Source organism: Meriones unguiculatus, chromosome 17 (genome assembly GCF_030254825.1).
Source record: "Meriones unguiculatus strain TT.TT164.6M chromosome 17, Bangor_MerUng_6.1, whole genome shotgun sequence".
Classification (NCBI taxonomy): domain Eukaryota; kingdom Metazoa; phylum Chordata; class Mammalia; order Rodentia; family Muridae; genus Meriones; species Meriones unguiculatus.
In genome coordinates this window covers 31,359,270-31,383,694 of record NC_083364.1, presented here as the reverse complement: position 1 = coordinate 31,383,694, position 24,425 = coordinate 31,359,270, and the positions used below count along the sequence as shown (strand labels likewise).

The following is a 24,425-nucleotide window of genomic DNA, read 5'->3' as shown; positions in this document are numbered from 1 at the left end:
TAAAAATAGACCCTTGAATCTGAGTTTCAGCCTGAAAATGACCAAAATGGGCTTTGCAATATTAGCAGGATAAAATCAGTGATGTTTTTCATTGTGAAACAACCATGATACAATGCAGGTATTTTACATATTCAAAATGGATTTTCAGAGCATTTTAAAAGCAGCATGTTGCTTTCATCTCTCATTTTATTGCTTATCTAAAAACAAAGCAAAACAAAAGACACCCCAACTACCTTGCATTCAGAGTCATGTTTCCTTTTGTCCAAAGATGACTTTTCCCGCTCCCTGGCTTTCTTGTAAGCTTTTTTTTCTTCAGCCATCAGAAGTCGAGCAATTTCCTAAGTAAGGCATGAGCAATATCATTAATTACAGACTTGAGGTTGTTTCTCACAATCTAGGGAAATCTCTTGAACATGGACTGACCTCATCCTGGGCAACCTGAGCTGCTCTCATGTCCACTTGAGTAGCCTATGAATCGGAAACACAACAAGTAACTGGAATCTGTGCTGTCCATTTAAAATATCTTACATAAAATAAACTGAAAATTGAAACTAGTTCTCACTGAATACATGAAGTTGGCAGCCAGTAGGTATACTTTTACCAGACAGAAAGGAAGGACTTTCAAACCCACTCAACACAATATTTTAGAGAATCACCAAACTTATTGCTGCAGAAATCAGGATATGAAATTCTGTTGCTAATGCTTATCAATCCACAGAGCTAGATATAAAAGGTCTACTTATCCAATAAGATACATTCCTATAACCTAACTGAATGTCTAAAACTGCTGAACCCTACGAAGATTATTTTTCCAATGCATACAAACTCAAAATGGTTTAATTTACAAATCAGCCACAGGAAAAGATTAATAACCCCAATAATGGAAGGCACCACTTTTAATAATAATGCACTCAAAGTGTTTACTTTTAATCACAAACAACCAAAACTACAGAAAGTAAACCATGAGTAAGTGGGAATATATTCTAATCTATGTCCACTGTCTTGATTTTCCCCACCCCTATAAAAGGCACCAGTTTTTTAACTGATGGAATCATAATGCCAACAATGGAACTTTATGTTTAATTACATAACTGAATTATGATTCAGCTTGCACATACAGCCCTACTACTTTGCTTGAATTTATACCTTAAACGTACTCACCAAAAGTTCTTCCTCTTGCAATTTTCGGGCAATTTCAGCATCATACCATTCCTGATCCCTGTGGCTCACTTGTGCTGAAGTAGAAACAGTTTCTTTTATTCCTCTTGGTTTCATTCCTAGAAAAAATTCAATTCAATGAGGGAACTAGGGCTGTTTTCTGAAAAGATGAAAATATTAGGAAAAAGACATTCTCCCTTAATATTTAACACTAACAATACTGCCTCCTTCAGGGATTGCATTGTGGTGCACATGTGAAATGACATCACATCAAATAGTAACACAATTTAAACATTTGAACAAAGTTATTTTCCCAAATACACCTTGTAGAAACATTTCTTACATAGTTTCCTCAACAGCAGAAAGTCATGTGGGAAACTACAACAACAACAACAAAAAAGCAGGTCTTCAAAAGAGGAACAGAGAAGAGAAAAAACAAAGCCACTGAAAGTGAAAAGAATTCACAGAAAATGTTCCACATTCAAGTTTTAATATGGCTCAGACAAGAAAGCAAAAACGTCCCTTCAGTTCCAGTAGCCTGTGCATCTTCCTGCAGAGCAACAGGGTCATCTACAAGTGAGGTGAAATGTGTCAAAAATGGCCAGTCTACCCTCTGATACACAAAACCATTCATCTTTCCTAAAGCTTTGACCTATCTCTTAATGACACTACAAAATTTTAGGAAAAACATAACATAGAGGAAATATCAGAGAATGCAGTAACATTACAATTATGTTCCTCTAGAGAAAAAGCAATGAAGAGAACCGGCTGACGATTAGCTTTGTTGCTTTGCAATGTTATAGACGCACATACCCTGCTACAAATTTCAAAATAAGGCAAAAATTAATGTCATTTCAAAGTTGTGAGTACTTCCCTTTGCATATATTTGTAGATTACAGTTAGCCACCAGGATGAACATACTGCCCTCAGAAATATGGAATCCACAAATTAGGTACCTAGTATAACTATCAGTAAACACGAAATGGAGACCCAATTTATTCTGATGAACTCTCTCTCTGTGCATTACTGGTCAGAGCTAGCCTCACCTACAAGAATCACTACTGAGTGCTTGACCTAACACCATCTATTCTAACTTGGGTATGTGGGGTGAGCTCTTGCCTTATGCATCTATGTTAAGCCTTCCCAATGGGTTCTCATCTTCAAGAAACAAAGAACTGTCAACATAAACATATATTAAAATAACAGCTAGCAAAATACCTCAATACATTTGATTCAAAAGTTAACACATAAAATAAACCTAAATTTGAAGATTTTTGATTTATCTTACAAAATCTATTTTTGTAGACGCTCTAACACTGTGGTAAATTTAAAATGTAGACTCACATATGTGCATCTTATCATAAAAAAATGATGAAAAAAGCTTGTCTTTCATATCTCACACTTCCCAGGACCTGACAGCACAGAGCACCACAAATTACCTCTAGTGATACTAAATCCTTATGCTGGTCTGACCTGGTATACAACAGATTTCTGACTGGTTTGGGATAGTCTCAAGACTCTACCTAGCAGTGTTTCAAAACAGATAATAAGACTCATAACCAAATCTTCGGCAGAAGAGGAGTTAGTATGACGTGGAAAGGATAGGAGCTCCACAAGGACCAAATATATCTGGGCACAGGGGTCTTTTCTGAGACTGACACTCCACCAAGGACCATGTAAGGATAAAACCTAGAACCTTTGCTCAGATGAAGCCCGTGGTAGCAGTAACCAATTGGTTTTCCATAGTAAGGGGAACAGGGACTATTTCTGACAGGAACTCAATGGCAGGCTGTTTGACCTTCCCACCCCCCAAGGGAGGAGCAGTCCTGCTGGGCCACAGAGGAGGACTTTGCAGCCAGTCCTGAAGACACCTGATAAAACAGGGTCAGATGAAAGGGGAGAAGGTCCTCCACAATCAGTGGACTTGGAAATGGGCAGGGAGGAGATGAGGGAGGGTGGGATTGGGAGAGAATAAGGGAGCGGGATACAGCTGGGATAGAGAGTTCATTAAATTCAACTAATAATAAAAATTAAATTAAATTAAAAGAATGGAGCGTATGCAGTTGAGTAAATAAACTTGTCTGAATTATAACTTGCATGACCATATTTAGAAAGGCAGATTTTAGAGAAAACAACTGAAGTAGGGAATTTGACACTCAGTAAAGTGAGTGAACAGGTAATTGTACCACAGGCCAATCTACAGAAAAGAGACAAGTGCAGTGAACAACCTAATCTCTTGCTGGGGTAATAGACTGTGCCTCTGAGTTTTTACCTAGGGAAATGTTACGGGTAGATAACACTCACCTTTCAAAACATGCAACATTTCAGCTAATGGGTTTTTCTATATTAATTATGGGAATATTTCACTTTAAATTCTAACAAAGATATAGTCAAATGAATAGTCTTATTAAGCTGACAAGGATAAGATTATAGCTACTATCTGTTTAAATGAAGTACAAATTCATTAATAGAATTCAGAATTTAAGGTAGTAGCTCTCTCAGGCTCAACTACACAGATGATAACAAAGGATTCACTCAGCTCCTTGCACATCACTGAAATTTTCTATTTTCACTCCGTAGAAATTTTCACAGCATAAGACAATGCATTTCTGGACAGGCAGGACTGGCCTCACCCCAACTATGGTGCCCTCCAAACATGAAGTGATGAGAAATTTTGTAAGTATATAGTGTGCAGGAAAGCTGTCACTATAAAAACAGAGATAACTATACATCTTGGGACTCTAAATAGAATCTGGAAACTGCTTTTAAATAGATGAGCTATATCTCTGCTGTTCCTTTCTCTTTCTCTTTCTCCATCTCCCTCATTCTTTTTGTGTGGTACTACAAATGACAATGCTAGGCAAATGCTCTACCCTGAGCAAAACCTCCAGTTCCTATAGTTAACCTGTTTCTTGTCTTTTCTGGTTAACACCCTGAAGTCAGGGAAGACAATGACTTCCCAAAGAAACACCAATATATTATTCTCTTTAAATAAAATTTGATACAGTAAGATAAATGGGAGTGGGGAGCTCACTAGACCATGTCTTGCTATGTAGCCATGGCTGTCCTAAAACTCACTATGTAGACCAGCATGGCCTTCCAATCACAACATTCCTCCTTTTTCTATTTCCCAAGTACTGAAAATAGAGGTGGGCGTTGCTGCCTGCAATCAAAGAAAAACTAAACGACTAGCATTGAAGATAAATTTACACAAACTATGAATTGAAAAAAAAATATCTGATGGGTTTTTTGGTATCTTTTATGTATGCATATTTTATAAGAAGCCATTTGACATTCAGGGCCTATCATGGTGTATCTGAGCCAGCATTTACAGTAGTAAGTAGAATATTTAAGGTCCTAGAAGGTGAAACGTTAGTTTGTGTAACCAATAAGCTAGCACAGATGTACAGCACAATGAGTTCCAGTTAGACCTAGTTTAACTACTCTATGGAAAGTCAACCAATTCTCACTTTAATTTAGCAATTTCATTTTCAGCTGATTTCTTGTACCACTGTTTTTGCAAAAGCACTTGGACTCAAGTTTATCATCATGCTAGTTTATTCATTGTTAACTAAACTAGAATCTGGCATACACCACATGTTTAAGAATTGTAACTGCTTTCATCATCAAGAGCTGACCCCGTGTCCAATTATTATGTCTTAATGTAATCTCTTGACCATGCCAAGAAGTTCAAAACCAAACACCAATGAGATCTGGGAATGCTAAAGGTCTGAAGCAGACTGAGCTTTTATAAAACAGTAAGAAGTATTCATTTCACACAGCAATCATTTTAGTAGCCGTAGCCACACCGTGTTCTAAACCCTTGTGTTACCAGGGTAAACTGTTACTTACAGCTGCAGTGCCAGAGAGTCTCAATTGGTGCTTAGTTTCAGGTCCGCAAAATTGTTAAAAACCCTGGTGCATAACTAAATGTCCTAAAGGTTAAGTTGCTCTTTAAAAACATTCATAGTAGGTTCACAGAATCCTTATGTAGAGGTCAATGGAATCACCAACCCTCCTCCAACCCATGGAACTCTAACATGTTTAATGTAGCTATAGTGTAGCTTCCTCATAAGCCTACCTAATGAACTCCATCACCCTCTTCTCTATTCTCTCAGCTATTTGTTCACATCTTCCTAACATGGTACATCAAATATGAAAGTGTTTATTTACCCATTTTTAAATATATCCATCACTCTCTGAAGCTTAGACCCTGGCATAAGGCTCAAAGCAGCAGGAGCTATGGTATTCATTATAGCTTGCTAAACTAAAATTTAATTTTCCTTATAACAAGTCTGTAATGTGAGATACAATAAACTAAAATTTAATTTTTCTTTTAGCCAAGCCTTATTTTTAATGATGAAAAGCCAACAGGGGCAGAATGAATCTGCAACCTAGAAACTAGTTGAAACTAGTTTTGCAGTCACAATCAAACTTTCATTGACCACAACAGGTCTTCCTTGAAACTTGTTATTGAAACGAGTTTCCATCTCTGTAAAACTTAGTAAACACTGACTGAAACCAGAATGATGGATATTATGTCTGCTAAAATTACACATGTCATGGTGTCATGACTGTGTTATAGCCACAAGGAAAGCTCTCCTTCAGTATGTCCCAGACAAGAAAAAGTGCCTCTAACAGTGTCCATGTTGAACTACAGGGCTAAGTGGCAGGAGTGCCCAAACTTAAAAGTTATTTCCTACATACAACCAATTTCTTTTATTTTAAATTACACATACACACACACAGTATAAAAGTATGCATGCTCATGAGTGTGTGCTGTGTTAATCTATGTATGTTTGACCACTGCAGTACAGTTATCTGGTGGTTTGTTTGTTTGTTTGTATTTTACTCCCTTTCAATTTTATACATTGAAGCTAGGTCTCTTGCAGAGTGCAGAACTAACCTTTTTCTGGCTAGAGTAGCTATCCAGATTGTTCCAGGGATCCTCTGTTTTTGTCTTCTGAGTGCAGGCACTACAGACAGCTGCTAAAGCTACTTGACTTTTTTATGGGTTCTAGAGACTGCTTTCATACCCATGTAGTAAGGGATTCATCCACTGAGTCTTCCTCCTACCCCTTACCCTCCTTGTTTCTTTACAAGAGAATTTATATATTGTGGCACTTAGAACAACAACTGCAGAATTTAGAGTTGCATATTCAAACATAAAAGTAGTGGTTGAGGCAAACAATGACTAGTATCTGGGATGGACCGTGCTCTTACAACTTGGTCCCGGAGAACCCTTCAAGAACATACCCTTCAAGAACACAGTATACTATTACAGGAGAATAGTACAGATATTTCCTTCTTCCTACAGACCTAAGATCAATGAGATACTTCACATAGTATCTGACTCCAAGATTCATTTGAAGGACAAGAAGAGTTCAAACTGAAGAGAGACAGAGGTTGCTTGAGAAGCATATTAAACTGACTGGCTTTACATACAGTACTTCCGACAGGGCATTACCTGCATCATGGTGGTAGTCAAGTTCTTCATCCTCTGAGAAGGGAGGAATCTTGGGCCTATGTCTCCTTTCTCTCTGATCACCTTGCCCAAGGTCCCTCCCATACACAATTTCCTTACAGGGAAGCCCTGTTTTCTGTGAAGACTTGGGTGAATGTCTGCCATGGTGTCCGGACTGTTTTTCCCAACTCCTAGTTCGAGGGCTAGTGTTGGCCTCCCAGTGGCCAAAAGATTCAGTGCTCAGAAATACCTCCCCGCTGATCTTTGGGAGTGGAGATTTCCAGAGCCTCTCTTGACCAGTCTGTTTTCTTTCATGCTGCTCACTGGCGATCTGTGCATCTTCCCTCCGTCTACCCCAGCTAGAAGGCAGGGATCTGTCTGAAGCACAGTGTTCTTCCAGCTCTTCCAAGTTCTCTCGCAGATGCCTTGGTTTTTCCTTCTTTTGTTTTATCATCTTCCCATCATTTTGGAGACTACAAAACCGTGAGTGTCCAGAACCCAATTCCCTGGCCCTCCTTGACCTTGGCTGGTCTGAGTGGAGGTAGAGGGTATAAAATTAAAAATAGATGACTTAATGAGTGTATAAATTGACTACACACGGACCCAATACTAACATAATTTTAGTAAAATTATAAAATTTTACTTAAAATTGCTTTGAAACTTCACAAATTGAGATGTAGAGATGAATACTGACCAGAATGGTCCATGCATACATAGCCAAAAGGTAAAAAGCAAAACATAAGGGAAATCATTTGAATCTGAAAGAATGTGACCATAATTAGGAAGAGCTTAGCATGTTCATATTTGCCAATAACAAAATGACTGACAACAATCATCAGATGCTTTATAAAGGTAATCTGCCTCTGGAATAGGTGCTAACAATTAAAGGCTCTTAAGTTTTGTAATACAGTGATGTTTTTTAAGAGGATGAGGTTTCAGTTGTAGATCTCAAGGCATTCTCACTGAAACAATAGTGAAGATGTAGCACAATTTTCCTGACTTCTGCCTAGTTCAAAATTATTCACAGATCTCCCCACATGTGTCCAAAACAAACATACCCAGATACTTCTGGGAAAGCCCAGGTTCTAGCTCAATGTGGAAGGAGGAGAATGTTAGTTCAGTGGAGGAGACTGTTAAGGAACAAATGACTTGTTATACTGGTGTAATTCTGTTCCTTATTTTAGTTGGACCTTGGCAAGGAAAAAGCTAAAAAAAAAATGGAACGTCATATGGAATATATTAACAGGGGTCATCTTCCAAATATATTTCAAAAACATCCAGAGTCTTCTATACAAAAAAAGTAAAGAATAAACTATAAAAGTTCCTTAGCTTAAAAAAAAAAAACCCACCACATATATAGGTGCTTTTATAGAATCTTATCAAGTCCAAGCATATTCTAAAAACAAAGCAAATTAATAAGCACTTCACAAGGCCATAGTAATTGTAGTATTTCTAAAAGCATTTTTCTATTCTTCAGAAATAGTAAGAAGAAATTCTTAATCCATGAAGAAAAATGCTCAGAAAACTAAGCTGTTCCTTGCTTTAATCAATCATTTGCTGAACTCTGAAACCGCTTCCATAATTACACAGACTTAAGGAGTTTTGGTTGTGTCCAGGAATTTGACTATAAAGAAAAGTATGTAAAAGTATTGTATGCATGTAAAGAAGAAAAGTATGCGCTAAAGTCAACACTGATAAAATTGCTTCTACTCAACAACCTCAGTTTCTTTTTACATTTCCTAAAGAAAAGGAAATTTCCTTCAGAATTGGTCTAGAGTAAAATATGTTCTCTTCAACAGATATTTTTAAAAAGATTTTCTCCATAGTTCACAGTCAAATTTGCACTTGACATAAAAATAAAAGTTAAATGTAGTGGTTTTTATAATAAAACCACCTGCTCTTTTAACTACCATTAACTGTCTTCACAATAGGTAACTGTCTACTGAAAAGAATTAATGTAATACTGATGAGCTATTAAACGATGACCACATTCAGAGAGGTGGTCTACAGTGTCTACAGCAGTGTGTTCATGGAGCTGTATGAGTGGAGTCCATCAGTAAGCTCAAAACAAACACAAAGTTTTTTGTTTAAACATGCATTTATTGATGCCGTGAGTTTTTAAAACTGTCCTCCTAAATATTGATGAATTAATGACAGTTTTGTTTTCTATAGTTTACTTGTGACGGCATCTTTAAATCTAGAGTAAGAGAGACTAGAGTGAGGGATTCTACTTGAACCCTTCCCAACCCCTTCCAGTTACAGAAAGAAACGTGGATGTTCTGGAGAACCAGTTATTTAGCAAATATAATTAATGCCTTCAGCGGCAATCTATGTGTGGTATGTATGGCACACACATATATACAAATTTATCTACATTTTAAATGTGTGTCTCCATGTTTGTCATTCAAAGTAATATTTTTAAAAATAAAATGCATATATATATATATATATATATAAAACTTTAAATAAACTTTAAAGTTCACAAGTCATTCACCAAAATCACATTATTTGATATTTTCAAAATCTATGTGAGAATACATTTTTAGGGAAGTCAGAGTAAATAATTTCGTCAAGTAACAAATTGTCCTAAGAAGCTGAAATAATAGTCTTTAAAGGGTATTCATAGATTAAGAAACAATCAGAAATATGAACGTGATGCATGGCAAGTAGTTTTGAAGAAAAACATGGATTCACAAATGAATAATGTATGCTAATTTTCTACAAACATTTCACAAAGATTTTGGATAATTTCAATTGTATAATCTAAGCCATAATTGATCATTTTTGAGATTAATTAAAGCTGAAAGCAAAAGCTGAAAGGACAAGCATACTGATACACTGTGATTTTTACATAATTAAGACAAAAAAATCAAACTAAAAAAGATAAAGAAGCAGAATTCAAGAATTGCTCATGAGTGTTGGGAAAGAATCCTTACACAGAGCATAAGAAATGCTTTGTAAGACAAACTGAGTATCATACTCCCTATGGACTCCAATCTTGTCTACCTCAGAGGCATATAAATGAGAACTGAATAGTCAACAACATATATTATAGCCAAGGCAAAAGAAATACCAGTGTCTATACTAGCTCAGAGTAGCCAACATTTCCTATTCCTTAATATTATCTCAATACCTTGAAACAAGCATTTATTCCACTTTCTACAAGTTTTATAAAAGTAACTGAAATAAGTATAATTTTAGGTGTTTAAAAAAAAAAAGCACCACAAAATGTTTAAATAGTCTCCTACCATTAAGCTTCCTCAGGATACCAGTACTGTGAGCCAAACACACAGGCTTCAGTACCTGCTTAAGTTAGCATTAGCATTTTAATACAGGTAGCTAAAATGGGAATTTTAGTTGACCATTCTGCTATCCTAATGTTTTGCAGACTTAAAACTTTAAAACAAAGGGGCTGGAGAGATGGCTCAAGTGGTGAAGAGCACTGGTTGCCCCTCCAGAGGACTGGAGTTGATTCCCAGCACCCACATGGCAGCTCACAGGCATCTGCAACTCTAGTTCCAGGAGCTCCAGTACCCTCTTCTGGCCTCCACAGGCACATGTAGTGCACAGGCATGCATGAAAGCAAACACTAACACACATTAAACAATTTAAGCTATTTATGCTTCAAGAGCAGATTTTAAAAGTACATAAACAAAACCCACCATCACCCCAAATTCTGCATTTCTAATATTTATTTGACACTAAAGAACAATAAATAACTATACTTTCTGGTTCCCACTATAAAATGCATTGGCAAGAATTTTTCTTTATTTGTATAAGATGTAATATATAATTTCAGAAGAAAGATGAGCATAAAGAATATCTCTATTAAGAAGAGTAGAGTTTATGGAGAAAAAAGTCAAGCTACTTCGCAAACAGGCCACAGAGCTGACTGCTAACCAATTTTAATCATGTTGGTAGGGGTGGGGGAAGGGAGTAAGTAATATTATGCTCAAAGTACAATAATCTAGCCATATATATACATATATATGATATATAAGGTTTTTGTGCATTCTCTCTGCTCATGAAAGGCAAAGGCACACTGACTTTTATGTGACAGAATTTTTTTAAAGAAGCTGATAACTAGTTTTCAAGGCCCTCTAGGATCATTTTGTGAATTTTTACTAAGTTGTCTTTAGTTTTGTTCACTGGTATCCCTAGAAACATAGTCTTGAAATCAAACCTCAAAAATCAGTAGCGCATGAAACTAGAAGAAATTTCCATTGTTTGACAAATTTCTGAAAGAGCTGAACTAAGTTTTATGTTTGGAAATGTTCTGTTCCCAACACACGTTTGAGACAGTCCACACTACCACCATCACCGCCACCAAACTGAAAAGCAGGCACTAGACACATGGGACCCATGGCACTCTCCCTCACAAACTAATTTTTGTGGTAATCAAGCAGCAGAGTAATCATCGAGACCAAGAACAACAGAGAATTTCAGTTTGGTACTGCAGGTCATCGGAAAGGAAGGAGAGGAGAAGAAAGCTCTTTTACCTATGACTGATGCACAACGCTGCTCAGCCATCTCTGAGGAAAATGGTAAGTTCAGAGCCACACCCACCATTTCCCACACCACATATTTTGTACTTATAAAATAGTACAGCACACAATGGCTTCAACACGTAAGAGTGCATAGGTGTTGGAAAGCCATAGTCAAGTTCCAAGTCAAAAGATGACTGTCATGTAAATACAAAATACAGTCATTAAAATAAAATAGAATATAAATTTAAAAATCAAATAGAATACTGCTACAAATCTAAATGCGCCCAGGGCCTGAGATACAAGACATGACTTGGAATCCTCAGCTGATTTTAGGGACCAAGTGAAAAGGGAGTTTTGTGGCTGAGGCTAAGGACAGGACAGGATTCCGGCATTGGCTGTTACCTCCATCTTCATAATAGTAGCTATCTCCAAAAGCGCTGCCCCCAGCAGAGTCTGTAATGTGTTTCTTCCTCTTTTTCTCTTCTTTTAGCTCCTTTTCTTGCAAAAGACGTGCTATGTCCTACAAAAACAAAAAGGAGGACAAAACAATATCACTATAGAATAAACAAGGCTGACACATGGAATTAGACTTTCTCCTGTCAGCTCTTCTCTGCTGTCTAAGGCTCTTCAACCTGCCATTTATCAAATGTCATTCAAATGCCAACATGACTGCTCCACAAGAAGGACACATAATCCATAAATGCAAGCTAGGCTTTATTTTTTTCTTAATTAAAACGTAAAGCAAGGTAAATTTATGAAAAGAATCAAAGCAGGGGGCAGTCCAAGATGGTAGCAACCAGCGCAAACCATATCTGAGGGGCACAGGACCCAAAACTCTGAAACTGGTGAGTGGAAGGGCAGCTGAAGCCATAACATAGACATTGAGGCTTCCTAGGCGAGAGGGAACAACCCCTGAGCTGGGACAGTACCCAGATCACCCGTGGATGTCTCCAGGGACTGAAAGTAGCAAATATTCAACTCCTGTGTATTTCCCCTAGCCCCAAGCACAGGTCTCCCTGCTCAGCACTGCCCAAAACACAAGCATCCTTGCTCAGTGACTGAGATGGCAGAGGCGGGCCTCCCAGGACTGTAGCTTCAGTGGGACTGGCATACCAGTTCTGCAGCTGGGGAGGGCAGCAGCTAGCCCAAGCAGGAACCTCCATGCTGCAGCAGGACTGGGACACCAGGTCTGCAGCTGTGGCAGGCGACAGCTAGCCCTAGCACAAACCTCCATGCTCAGTGATGAAAATGGCAGAGGTAGCTGCTCCAAGTATGGGTCTCCCTGCCCATGGGCAAACAATGGACAACACTGAACTAACGCCTCTCCTACACTCTCATTTGCTCCTGTAGGTGCAAAGCTGAGAGTAGAGAACAGGGGGAACCCCTGTGCTTTATGATTAGGCCTGCGAGAGAGTTAGGGTACCTTCTGGTGAGTGTGTGCAGAGCCCCAGATCCAGGGCCCCTCTACACTGGCAGCCAGACATCTGATCCCTCCCACCCATACCCCCACTGTGGTAACATAGGAATCCTTGTGACAGCATTCTAAACATTTAAGTCCCTGTTCTGTGGGTCTACCATTGGAATCCAGGCAAACAATTCCTGGAGCCCAGACAGACCTGAATACTAGGATAGTACAACAGGCCTGTAGGACACTGAGGTATTCAGGGCACCTGCACATACGCACTGCGCCCACAAACAGTGCCAGCACAGCCTTCTGCGCTTAAGCTCTACCCTTCCCAGCATCTACATATTCTAGCACCCTATCCTTCAAGGCACACTTCCACGTACACAGCCATACTTGCACACATGCGCTTGCGACCTTCCTTCCTTAGCTACTGCTGAAACACCAGTAGCCACTCTCCAACTGGTGGACCTCTCTAATCTTCCTAGAGAACATTCTAGACTCCAGAAACAGATGGACCCACTCTGAAATACAGACTCCAGGAACAAACAGCGAAGGTTACAGATAAGCAGATGGCTAGAGGTCAGCATAAGAACACATCCAACAAAAACCAGGATATCATGGCTTCACCAGCAACGCCCAAAATCAATGGATATTTTAATTCATCAGAAACACAGGAAAAAGAATTTAAACCTCTGCTTATTAAATTATTAGAGGCACGTAAAAAGGAAACCAACAAAAATCTCAAAGAAAGAGCGACACAAAAAGAGGCACTTAAAGAGGAAACAAATAAAAAATAGAGGCCATGATGGAAAGACAGAAATCCACATTCAAACAGATGAAAGACATGAAAGCAGAATTAGAATCAATAAAGAAAACACAAAGAGAAAAGCCTGGAGCTTAGAGAAAAGACCAGGATCCACAAAGGTAAGCATCATCAACAAAATACAAGAGATGGAAGAGAAAATCTCAAGTGCTGAAGATACAATTGCAGAAATTGAGACACCTATCAAAGAAAAAGTAAAATCAGAACACAAAACATCCAAAAATTCAAGGACACCCTGAAAAGATAAAATCTAAGAATGAGAGGAATAGACAAAAAAGAATATTCTAGACTCCAAGGTCCAGAAAATATTCTCAAGAAAATCATAGAAAAAAATTTTCCCAACTTAAAGAAAGAGATGTCCATTAACATACAAGAGGACTACAGAACACCAAATAAACTACACCAGAAAAGAAACTGCTCACATCACATAATAATCAAAACATTAAATCTACAAAGAAAAAAATATTCAAAGCAGCGAGGTAAAAAGACCAAGTAACAAAGGGAGACCTATCAGAATCACAGCAGACTTCTCAACAGAAACTATGACAGCCAGAAGGGCCTGGGCAGATGTCATGCAGACTCTAAGAGACCACAGATGCCAACCCAGACTATTATACCCAGCAAAGCTTTCAATCAACATAGACGGAGGAAACAAATATTCCATGACAAAAGTAAACTTAAACAATATCTACACACAACCCAGCCCTACAGAAGATACTAAAAGGAAAACTGCAATCCCACAAAATCAACTATATCCAAGAAAAGACAGGATATAGATAACTTGACAACAAAAAAATTAAAACAAGCATAGAAACACAGTAACACCAAATCCACAATAAAAGGAACTAACATTCATTGGTCACTATTATCAACATCAGTGGACTCAATGATTCAATAAAAAGACACAGAATAACAGAACGGTTGCTGAAACAGGATCCAACATTCTGCTGCATCCAAGAAACATAACTCTGCAACAAAGATAAACACTACCTCAGAATAAAGAGCTGGAAAATGTTTTTCAAGCAAAGGCACTCAAAAAACAAGTTGCGATAGCTATCCTAATTTCTAATAAAATAGATTTTCAACCAAGATTAATCAAAAAAGATGTGGAGGAACACATCATTCTCATCAAAGGAAAAATCCACCAGGAAGATATCACAATCCTGAACATCTATGCCCCAACTACAAGAGCACCTGCATTTGTAAAGGAAACATTATAACATTTAAATCACACATCAATCCCAATACCTCAATAGTGGGAGACTTCAACACTTCACTCTCACCAAGGGACAGACAGATCATCTAGACAGAACTTAAATAGAGAAATAAAGGCACTTACAGAGGCCCTAAATCAAATGGCCCTAATAGATGTCTACAGAACTTTTTATCAAAACTCAAAAGAGTACACCTTCTTTTCAGAACCTCATGTAACCTTCTAAAAAATTGACCATATATGCCGGCACTAAGCGAGCCTGAACAGATACAAGAAGATTGATATAATCCCTTGTATACTATCAGACCACCATGGCTTAAAACTAGACCTCAACAACACAGAAATAACAAAAAGCCTACATACACATAAAAACTAAACAATTCTCTACTCAATAACAGCTTGGTAAGGAAGAAATACAAAAAGAAATTAGAGACTTCCTAAAATTCAATGAAAATGAAGGCACAACTTAACCAAACTTATGGGACAAATGAAAGTAGTGATAAGAGGAAAATTCATAGCACTAAATACCCCCAGAAAGAAATTTGGGACATCTCATACAAGCAACTTAATGGCACATGTAAAAGCCCTAGGAAAAAAAAAAAAAAGAAGCAGACACAGCCAAGAGTAGTACAAGATTGGAAATAATCAAACTCGGAGCGAAATCAATGAATTCCTATAGAAACAAAGAAAACAATTCAGAGAATCAATGACAACAAGAGCTGGTTCTTGGTCTTGGTTTTGTTGAGAAAATCAACAAAATAGACAAACCCTTACCCAAACTAACTAAAAGGAAGAGAGAAACTATCCAAGTCAGCAAAATTAGAAATAAAAGGGGGAACATAATGACAGACAATGATGAAATCCAAACAATCATTAGGTCTTACCTATATGCCACAAAATTTGAAAATTTAAATTTAAATGAAATGGACAATTTTCGTGATAGATTCCATTTACCAAAATTAAATCAAGATCAGGAAAATAAGTTGAATACTCCTATATTGCCCAAAGAAATAGAAGCAGTCTTCAAAAGTATCCCTTCCAAAAAAAGCCCAGACTTACATGATTTCAGTGCAGAATTCTACTGTACTTACAAAGGAGCTATCTCCAATTCTCTTCAAACTATTCCATAAACAAAACAACAACAACAAAAACAGAAGGAACATTATCAAACTCATTTTATGAAGCAACAGTCAACTTGATACCTAAACTACACAAAGACCCAACAAAAAAAAGAGAGAGCTTCAGACCTATCTCTCCTATGAATATTGATGCAAAAATACTCAATAAAATACTTACAAACCAAATCCAAAAACACCTAAAAGATATCATTCACCATGACATGTAGGCTTCATTCTAGGTATGCAGGGGGTGGTTCAATATACAGAAATTCATCAATGTAATCAATCATATAAACTAACTGAAGGAGAAAAACTCCCATGATAATCTCCTTAGATGCCAAAAAAAAAAAAAAAAAAGCATTTGAAAAAAAAATCCAACACTCATTCATGTTTAAAGTCTTGGAGAAATCAGGGATACAAGGCACATATCTAAACATAGTAAAGACAATATACAGCAAGCCTATAGCCAACATCAAACTAAATGCAGAGAAACTTAAATCATTCCTACTGAAATCAGGGACAAGGCAAGGCTGCCCATTCTCTCCTTATCTCTTTAACATAGTACTTGAAGGCCTAGCCAGAGAAATAAGACAACTAAAGGAAATTAAGGGGATAAAAATTGGAAATGAAGAACTCAAAGTATCACTATTTGCAGATGATATGACAGTATTCATGAGTGACCCCAAAAATTCAACCAGAGAATTCCTTCAGCTAAAAAACACCTTCAGCAAAGTAGCTGGATACAAAATTAACTCAAAAAAAAAAAAATCAGTAGCTCTCCTGTATATGAAAGATAAAAGGGCTGAGAAAGAAATTAGAGAAACAACATCCTTCCCTAATAACATAAAATACCTTGGTGTGACTCTAACCAAGCTAGTGAAAGACATGTTTGAAAAAAAGCTTCAAGTCTCTGAAGAAGTTGAAGAAGATAACAGAAGATAGAAAGATCTCCCATGCTAATGGATCGGTAGGATTAACATAGTGAAAATGGCCATTTTGCCAAAAGCAATCTACAGATTCAACACAATGCCCATCAAAATACCAACGTAAGTCTTTACAGACTTTGAAAGAAAAATTTTCAACCTCACCTGGAAAAACAAAAAAACCCAGAATAGCTAAAACAATCCTGTACAACAACAGATCTTCTGTAGCTCTCTCCATCTCTGAACTGAAGCTATAATGCAGAGCAATAGTAATAAAAACTGCATGGTACTGGCATAGAAACACCACTGATCCATAGTGGATCAATGGAATCAACTAGAAGACCAAGAAATAAACCCACACACCTATGGATACTTGATTTTTTGACAAAGAAATCAAAATCATACAATGGAAAAAAGGCAGCATCTTTAACAATTGGTGCTGGTCTAACTGGATGTCTATATGCAGAAAAATGCAAATAGATCCATATTCATCACCCTGCATAAAACTAAAGTCCAAGTGGATCAAAGACCTCAACATAAAACCAGGCACACTAAATCTGTTAGGAGAAAAAGTAGAGAAGAGCCTTGAACTTGTTGGTTCAGGAGACTACTTCCTGAAGAGAACACCAACAGCATAGGCTCTAAGAGCAACAACCAATAAATGGGATCTCATGAAACTGAAAAGCTTATGTAAAGCAAAAGACACTGTCATCAGAACAAAATGACAGCCTATAGACAGGGAAAGGATCTTCACCAACCCTATATCTGACAGAGGGCTAGTATCCAGACTATATAAAGAACTCAAGAAGTTAAAAAGGAACAAATCAAGCAATCTAATTTTAAAAATGGGGTATAGAGCTAAACAGAGACTTCTTTTAGTAGAGGAATATCAATGGCAGAGAAACACTTAAAGAAATGCTCAACATCCTTAGTCATCAGGAAACTGCAAATCAAAATGACGCTGAGATTTCACTGTATACCCATCAGAATGATTAAGACCAAAACCCCAAGTGACAGTATATTCTGGAAAGGATGTGGAAAAAGGGGAACCCTCCTCCATTGCTGGAGGGAAGTGTTATCTTGTACAACCACTTTGGAAATCAATCTGGCGCTTTCTCAGACAATTAGGAATAGTGCTACCTCAAGATCCAGCTATACCACTCCTAGGCGCATATCCAAATCATGCACAAGTATAAGAGGACATTTGTTCAACCATTTGCATAGCAGCTTTATTCGTAATAGCCAGAATCTGGAAACCGCCTGGACAACCCTCAACGAAGGAATGGATGCAGAAATTTTGGTACACTTACACAATGGAATACTACTCAGCAATTAAAAACAAAAAAATATCATGAAATTTGCAGGCAAATGGTAGGAACTAGAAAAGATAATCCTGAGTGAGGCATCCAGAAGCAGAAAGACACACACAGTATATACTTACTTATAAGTTGATATTAGACATATAATATAGGATAAACATACTAAAATTTGTACACTTTAAGAAGATAAACAAGAAGGAGAACCCTGGGTAAGATATTCAATCCTCACTCAGAAGGGCCAAATAGACAGATATCAGAAGAGGGAGAAAACAGGGAAGAGGGGACCTCTGAAAGACTCTACCCAGCAGGGTATCAAAGCAGATGCTGAGACTCATAGCCAAACTTGGGGCAGAGTGCAGGGAATCTAATGAAAGAAGAAAGAGATAAAAAGACCTGGAGGGTACAACAGTTATACAGGAGAGAAACAGAACCAAAATATCTGGGCAAAGTAGGTCTTTTCTGAGGCTGGTACTCCAAACAAGGACCACGTATGGAGATAACCTAGAGCCCCTGCACAGATGTAGCCCATGGCAGTTCAGTGTCCAAGTGGGTTCCCTAGTATGGGGAACAGGGACTGTTTCTGACATGAACTCAGTGGCTGGTTCTTTAATCACCTCTCCCTGATGGTGGAGCAAACTTACCAGGCCACGGAAGAAAAACAATGCAGCCAGTCTTGATGAGACCTGTTAGGCTAGGTTCAGATAGTAGGACCGCCCCTATCAGTGGACTTAGGGAGGGGCATTGGAGGAGATGAGGGAGGTATTGTGGTATTGGGAGGGGATGTGGGAAGGGGATACAGCCAGGATACATAGTGAATAAACTGTAACTAATAAAAATATATCAATTAATTAAAAAAGGACTAAGGCAGATGGCATTGGATGGAGGCTGTGAAATGAATGGTGAGGTTATTGAGCCAGTGTAAGTGAAATATTTGCCGGCCCAAGGTAAATAAGGCAATTATAAATCTGACAGGTGTCATGTCTCATTATTTGTGATGGTAGGTTAAGTAATACCACTGTGATAATCTTAGGGCTAATAATAACATTATATAGTTCTCCACTCACTTTTTTTTACTTACTGCAACAGTGGGTGGTTCACAGGCACTCCTGAAAATCTTTAGGGTCTATAGTCTGTACTACAGAAAGAGCTGAAAGGTTATTAACGGTTCTGACCTTCAAGGCAGAGTATTCTGAATGTTAATACTCTGCCCAATAGAAGCCCCCTAAGAGAGCATGAAGACTTCCATGCATACGGTGCACTTTTCTGGAGAAGCTCCGTACCCCCATCAGGTTCTTAAAGGTTCAGACAACAAAGGCAAGGAAACTCATCATACAACTGATGGTGAAAACATGAGTGATTTGAGATAGTTCTTTATAATACGGGAAAAACAAAGTGCTCGGATCTTAACAGTGCACATGTAAAGCAAAAAAGTACCGTTTTTTTCTTACTGAAATTTTCTGATTATGTCTAAAAGACTATAAGTAGTCTTTTACTAAAACTTTGAAATAACTCATTCAAAGGAATAAGAACCGTTTCATATACATTTAAAAACAGTCAGATGCAAATATCAGAAAATAAAATTATAAATGACTGTAACAGATATTTTTTATTATTCATAATTACAGTTTTGTAAATATGACGATATAGATGTCAATGTCCAGTTTCAGATATTAAATATATTATTAAGACATGGTTTTCAACCAACTTATATACGTAAAATACACACAGGCACACACGTGCGCGCGCACACACACACACACAAAGATCCTGTACTGAGTAGAGAAGCAGAAAGAAACATGAATGGCTCCTGAGTTCTACCTGCTGTGCTTTACAGTAAGCATAAATATTGCTTCTAAAAATTAAAAAGAATATTAAAAAAAAATCAGGACCAACTGCCAGGAAACTACACTCTTGAAACTTTTCATTACTTTCCTGGTATTGAGTTCAGCCGTTATGATAATGTAGCCACAGTCCACTCCTTGAGACACAGGAGAAGAAAAATAATCATGACCTCTTTTACAATTGCATTGGCTGGCCAATCCAGTGAGAAATGAGAATATATGTCAAGTACTTAACCCCGAAATATTTTGTACTTGTAAGCTCTCAGGAGAAATAGTTTTCTAGAGTTGAAAAAGAGAAGGACACGGACTCAATAGTGGCTGCCAACTGCACCACAGGTCATAAGCCAGAAGGGAGTCCTGTTTTCCAACTCTACTGAACCTGAGTCACCCAGTGCTGACTGAAGACAAAGTGCTTTGCTCTCAAACAAGATAAATGCATCTCGTATTAGTCACTGAGCTGGATGCAGCCAATCAACTAGTCACCTTTGAGATGAACAGTCGTTTTGATCCTGTTAACACATAATCCAGAACAGAGCACACTGTCTCAACAGTTCCTCCAAGCAAGCCTAAATAAAGCACTCACTCCTAACATGCCCTGTAGTTAACTTGCTAAAATGTGAGAGTTTAGCTCTGCAGAATATTATCCCAAGCAGTACACCCAAGGCTCTGAGTTCAGTCACCAGAATTGCTCCCAATAAACAAAGAAATGCATCTCAGCCTTTGTTTGTTGTTATTGTTGTTGCTGTTTTTGAGACAGGGTTTCTCTGTGTAGCCCTGGTCGTCCTGGACTCACTTTGTAGACCAGGGTGGTCTTGAACTCACAGAATGCTCATGCCCTGCATCCCTTAGCACTGGGATTAAGGGTGTGAGTCACCATGCCCTGCTGCATCTTAACATTTTTAAAGCTGAATAAAATAATTCTGTTAAGATTCTGCAACCTAGGACTCTTCAGTTTTGTTTTATGACAACCGTTTTATTAAATTAAAAAATATGGGGTTGGAGATTTAGCTCAGTGGTAGAGCGCTTGCCTAGCAAGCGCAAGGTCCTGGATTCAGTTCTCAGCTCTGGAAAAAAAAAAAAAAAAGACAAAATAAATTAAAAAATATAAACCTTGTGGAATTTGTTTTATGAAACAAAATAGGCACACACATCCTCAAGAAATATTAACCATTTTTAAACTCAAGCCCAATTAGTTCTAATTTAATTTACTTTGGGAAAATCTGCAGAAACAATCCATTTACAGAAGACCACAAGATAAGCATATTAGTTAGAATGTGCATTTGCTATTATAGCTCATCTCTCCCTTTTGTAGTGCCATTCATATGAAAGACATGGCTTAACATCTCTAGAATGAATGTCTCTCCCAGTAGTCTTAACCTCCATCCTCTCCCTACCTGGGAGTGGGGATTGAGGGGTCTCTGGGACAAGCTAGAAACCTACTACAATGGAAAATCCCAGGAATCTAGTACAGTGACCCCAGCTAAGACTTGTGGCAGTGGGGAATACAGAGCCTGAGCTGTCTATCTCCCATAACCACGCATCACTTCCAGCCACAAACTGCAGCCACTTGCAATTTGTCCTCCCTAAAAGATATGCTGGGGTAAAGATGGTGCAGAAATTGAGTGAGTGATCAACCAATGATTGGTCCAGCTTGAGATCCATGCCCAAGAAGGAGCCCAAACCGGATATTGCCTACAGGGTAGTAATCTCTGAACAGACCAGAGACCTAGGGTAGAAAATGATTCCTAATGGTATCCTGCTATTCTCATAGACTGGTGCCTAGCCCAATTTTCATCAGGGAAACTACCCAGTAACTGCTGGAAACAGACGCACAGACCCACAGTCTAACATTGGGCAATTTGGGAATTCTGGGGAAGAGGTTGAGGAAGGACTGTAGGAGCCAGAGAGGTCAAGGACACCACAAGAAAACCTACAGACTCAACTAGCCTGGGCTCAAGGAAGCTCAGAGAAACTGAACCAACAAGCAAGGAGCCTGCAAAGGACTGCTGCACGTTACAGTTGTGTGTGCAGCTTGAGCTTCTCATGGAACTCCTGACAGTGAGAGCAGGGGCTGTCTCTGACTCTGTTCCCTGCTTTCCGGACACTTTCCTCCCACTGGGTGTCCTCGTCTAGCCTCAATATGAGAGGAAGTACCTAGTCTTACTGCAAGTTGATATGCTATATTTGGTTGGAATCCATGGAAGGACTGCCCTTTTCTGAATAGAAATGGAGAAGGAGTGGAGAGAGAGAGAAAGAAAGAGAGAGAGAGAGAGAGACACCATGGGGAATAGAAGGAGAGGAGAAAGAGGAAACCAGTCGGAAATAAGAGAGAGAATAAACATACGTACAGACACACACACACACACACACACACACACACACACACACCCTAACCCTGATCCAACAAGTGACAAAACACAGGAGAATAATACAGGGCATGCAGCTCAGTGCTCTATGACAGCCACTAATGCAGCCCCAGGCAACCCTCCACTCTTTCCCAGAGGGAACACTCTAGTGAATCTCAAGACAGCACTTTAGGAGTACATTTACACTGCACAGGATTGTGTCAGAATTAGTTCTCCCTTCAGGTTTTCACCTCTGTCCTCCAATCATCATGAGTTTTCAAGGAAAGAAAATTTTAATTTAAGAATGAAGATACCTAAAAATATAAGCTTTAGATAACTGCCAGAATGAGGGAAAATGGGGGCATCAAAACCACTCAATTAGATTGCTATTCTACTTTATTAGTTAGTGTTTAATATGTGAATACCTAACTTAGGAGGGGCCTCAAAACACGTATAATATCAAGGGTTACCCTATAAAAACAGGAAAACTAGAAAAGGATAGAAGCATAAATGTAGCAACATCACTAGGATAAGATGATTTTCTTAACTACAAGCCTCCCTCCCTCTGCTTTTCTGCTACACATGTATATAAGTAGTTTGCAGTTCAAAACGCAGCAAAAACTGCACGAATGAAATTTATTCCTATTTGAACTGGTCTCATAATAACAAACATATAAATATATTTTTGTGTAGTCTCAATACTGTGAGAGTGCTATGAATAAGCACAATTCACACTGGATTCATTTTGATTATAAATTGGTTACTAAGTATATCTCTGAGCCGTTTATAGTACAAATGGCTTCAAGCTGTTAGACCAGAACCATAATCTTGCATGACAGAGTTGGCTACACTAATATTTACATAGGACAAAAAACAAAAATACTTTCCTAAAATAACTGCATATCATAGGTATCTGGACCAAGTTTTAAATGTACAACATATATTATGCCTGTGCATGCACACAGAAAGCAAGATATAAAACCATGTCATACATACACACAGAGTTATAAGAATTGTGGTTAAGTCAGCTAAATATGTATTCTTTGGGCTTATTTAACAAACAGTAACAACTGTTTATGACTAAAGAGATACACATCAAAATAGAATGCACCTACAAGTCCTCATCTCAAGTTCTACTAGTATAGTACAACCTATGGCTACAAACTTCTCCAACGGGGCACCTAGGGAAAATTTTAACTAGTATTCAACACACTAAATAAAAGTGTTGTTTGTTTTTAAACAGAAAAGAAATAGGAGGACTGTGTGTGGTGACATGAAGATCAGGGAGAAGAGAAGGAGAAAGGGGAAGAGAAGGTACAGTGAGAAAGAAGAAGGAGGTGGGGGAAATGGAGACTAGAAGAGGTTCCTAATGCTAACCACACAACCTCCCTGACCCTTTTTTCTCCTTCTCCCTGAACTTTCCTAACATCTGCTCTCTGTTAACACATACAATAGTAACTATAATAAACACTGTAACAGCTGAAAATGTTCACTCCCCGACACAAAGCTGTATACTCTATGCTGTTTCACAAACAACACTGTTTAGAAAAATATCTCTGACCCAAGAGGAAAGAGGCTTTGTTCTTTTGGGGGAAAGCATAGGGGTGGGATGAACTACTCAGGGAAGGCAATACAGAAACTCCAAAGATTTAGGTGAAAATTCAAAAGGAAATTTTCTGCAGCTACACACTACTGACAATTAGCTAAGCAGAGTCATGGAGGCCACAGGGAGAGCAGAGGAAGGCGGTGGATGGGGTAAAGCAGGAAGACTCACTAGTGACCAGGAAGGCTTTGCTGAATCAGGCCAGAGACCTGTGGCCCCAGTTCTGCTTCTGAGGAATGCTGCTGTAGCAGTGATAATGTAACATCCGCCATCTGAGGCAGGTAACAGAGCAGCCACTAAAGTCCCACTTTCCCATGAACAAAGAGCACCTTGCACAGGAGCCATTCTGATCTAAGGCATGAGTCTGAGCAGACAAAAAATAAAATAAAATAAAAATCTGTAGAAAATCTCTATGGGCCAATCATAAAAGTTTAGTTGCTAAAATCTCTCTCTGTTTCTCAGTTCATTATTCAGTTCCACTACGAAAACGGGACAGACAGGTCAAAACATAGTGGGAGGCAGACAAGTAGAAGGTCTGAAAAGAGACCTTTAAACCACACCACACTGGAACACACTTAAGTTATTTAACAGTCCCCTAACTTTACATAAATACTCCAGAAAATAAAGCCATACTGTCATAAGGAACAGAAGTGGGAAAAAACAAACAAACAAACAAACAACAAACAACCAGACAAAGCAAACAGGAAAGCAATTATCAACTTCATA

General features: G+C 38.3%; 1 protein-coding gene across 2 annotated transcripts in view; it reads right to left on the bottom strand.

The window, feature by feature from the left end:
* Positions 1 to 24,425, bottom strand: part of Ccdc50 (coiled-coil domain containing 50) — a 76,500-nt gene that overhangs the window by 18,529 nt on the left and 33,546 nt on the right. Inside the window, exons 5-9 of one of the 2 annotated variants that reach the window (XM_060370160.1) lie at positions 11,512 to 11,629; positions 6,626 to 7,153; positions 1,162 to 1,277; positions 424 to 468; positions 234 to 338 (exon numbers count right to left, since the gene is read on the bottom strand). In XM_060370160.1, coding sequence (XP_060226143.1) covers positions 234 to 338; positions 424 to 468; positions 1,162 to 1,277; positions 6,626 to 7,153; positions 11,512 to 11,629 — 912 coding nt within the window. The remainder of the gene's footprint in view (positions 1 to 233; positions 339 to 423; positions 469 to 1,161; positions 1,278 to 6,625; positions 7,154 to 11,511; positions 11,630 to 24,425) is intronic. The other variant, XM_060370161.1, reaches the window with a different exon arrangement.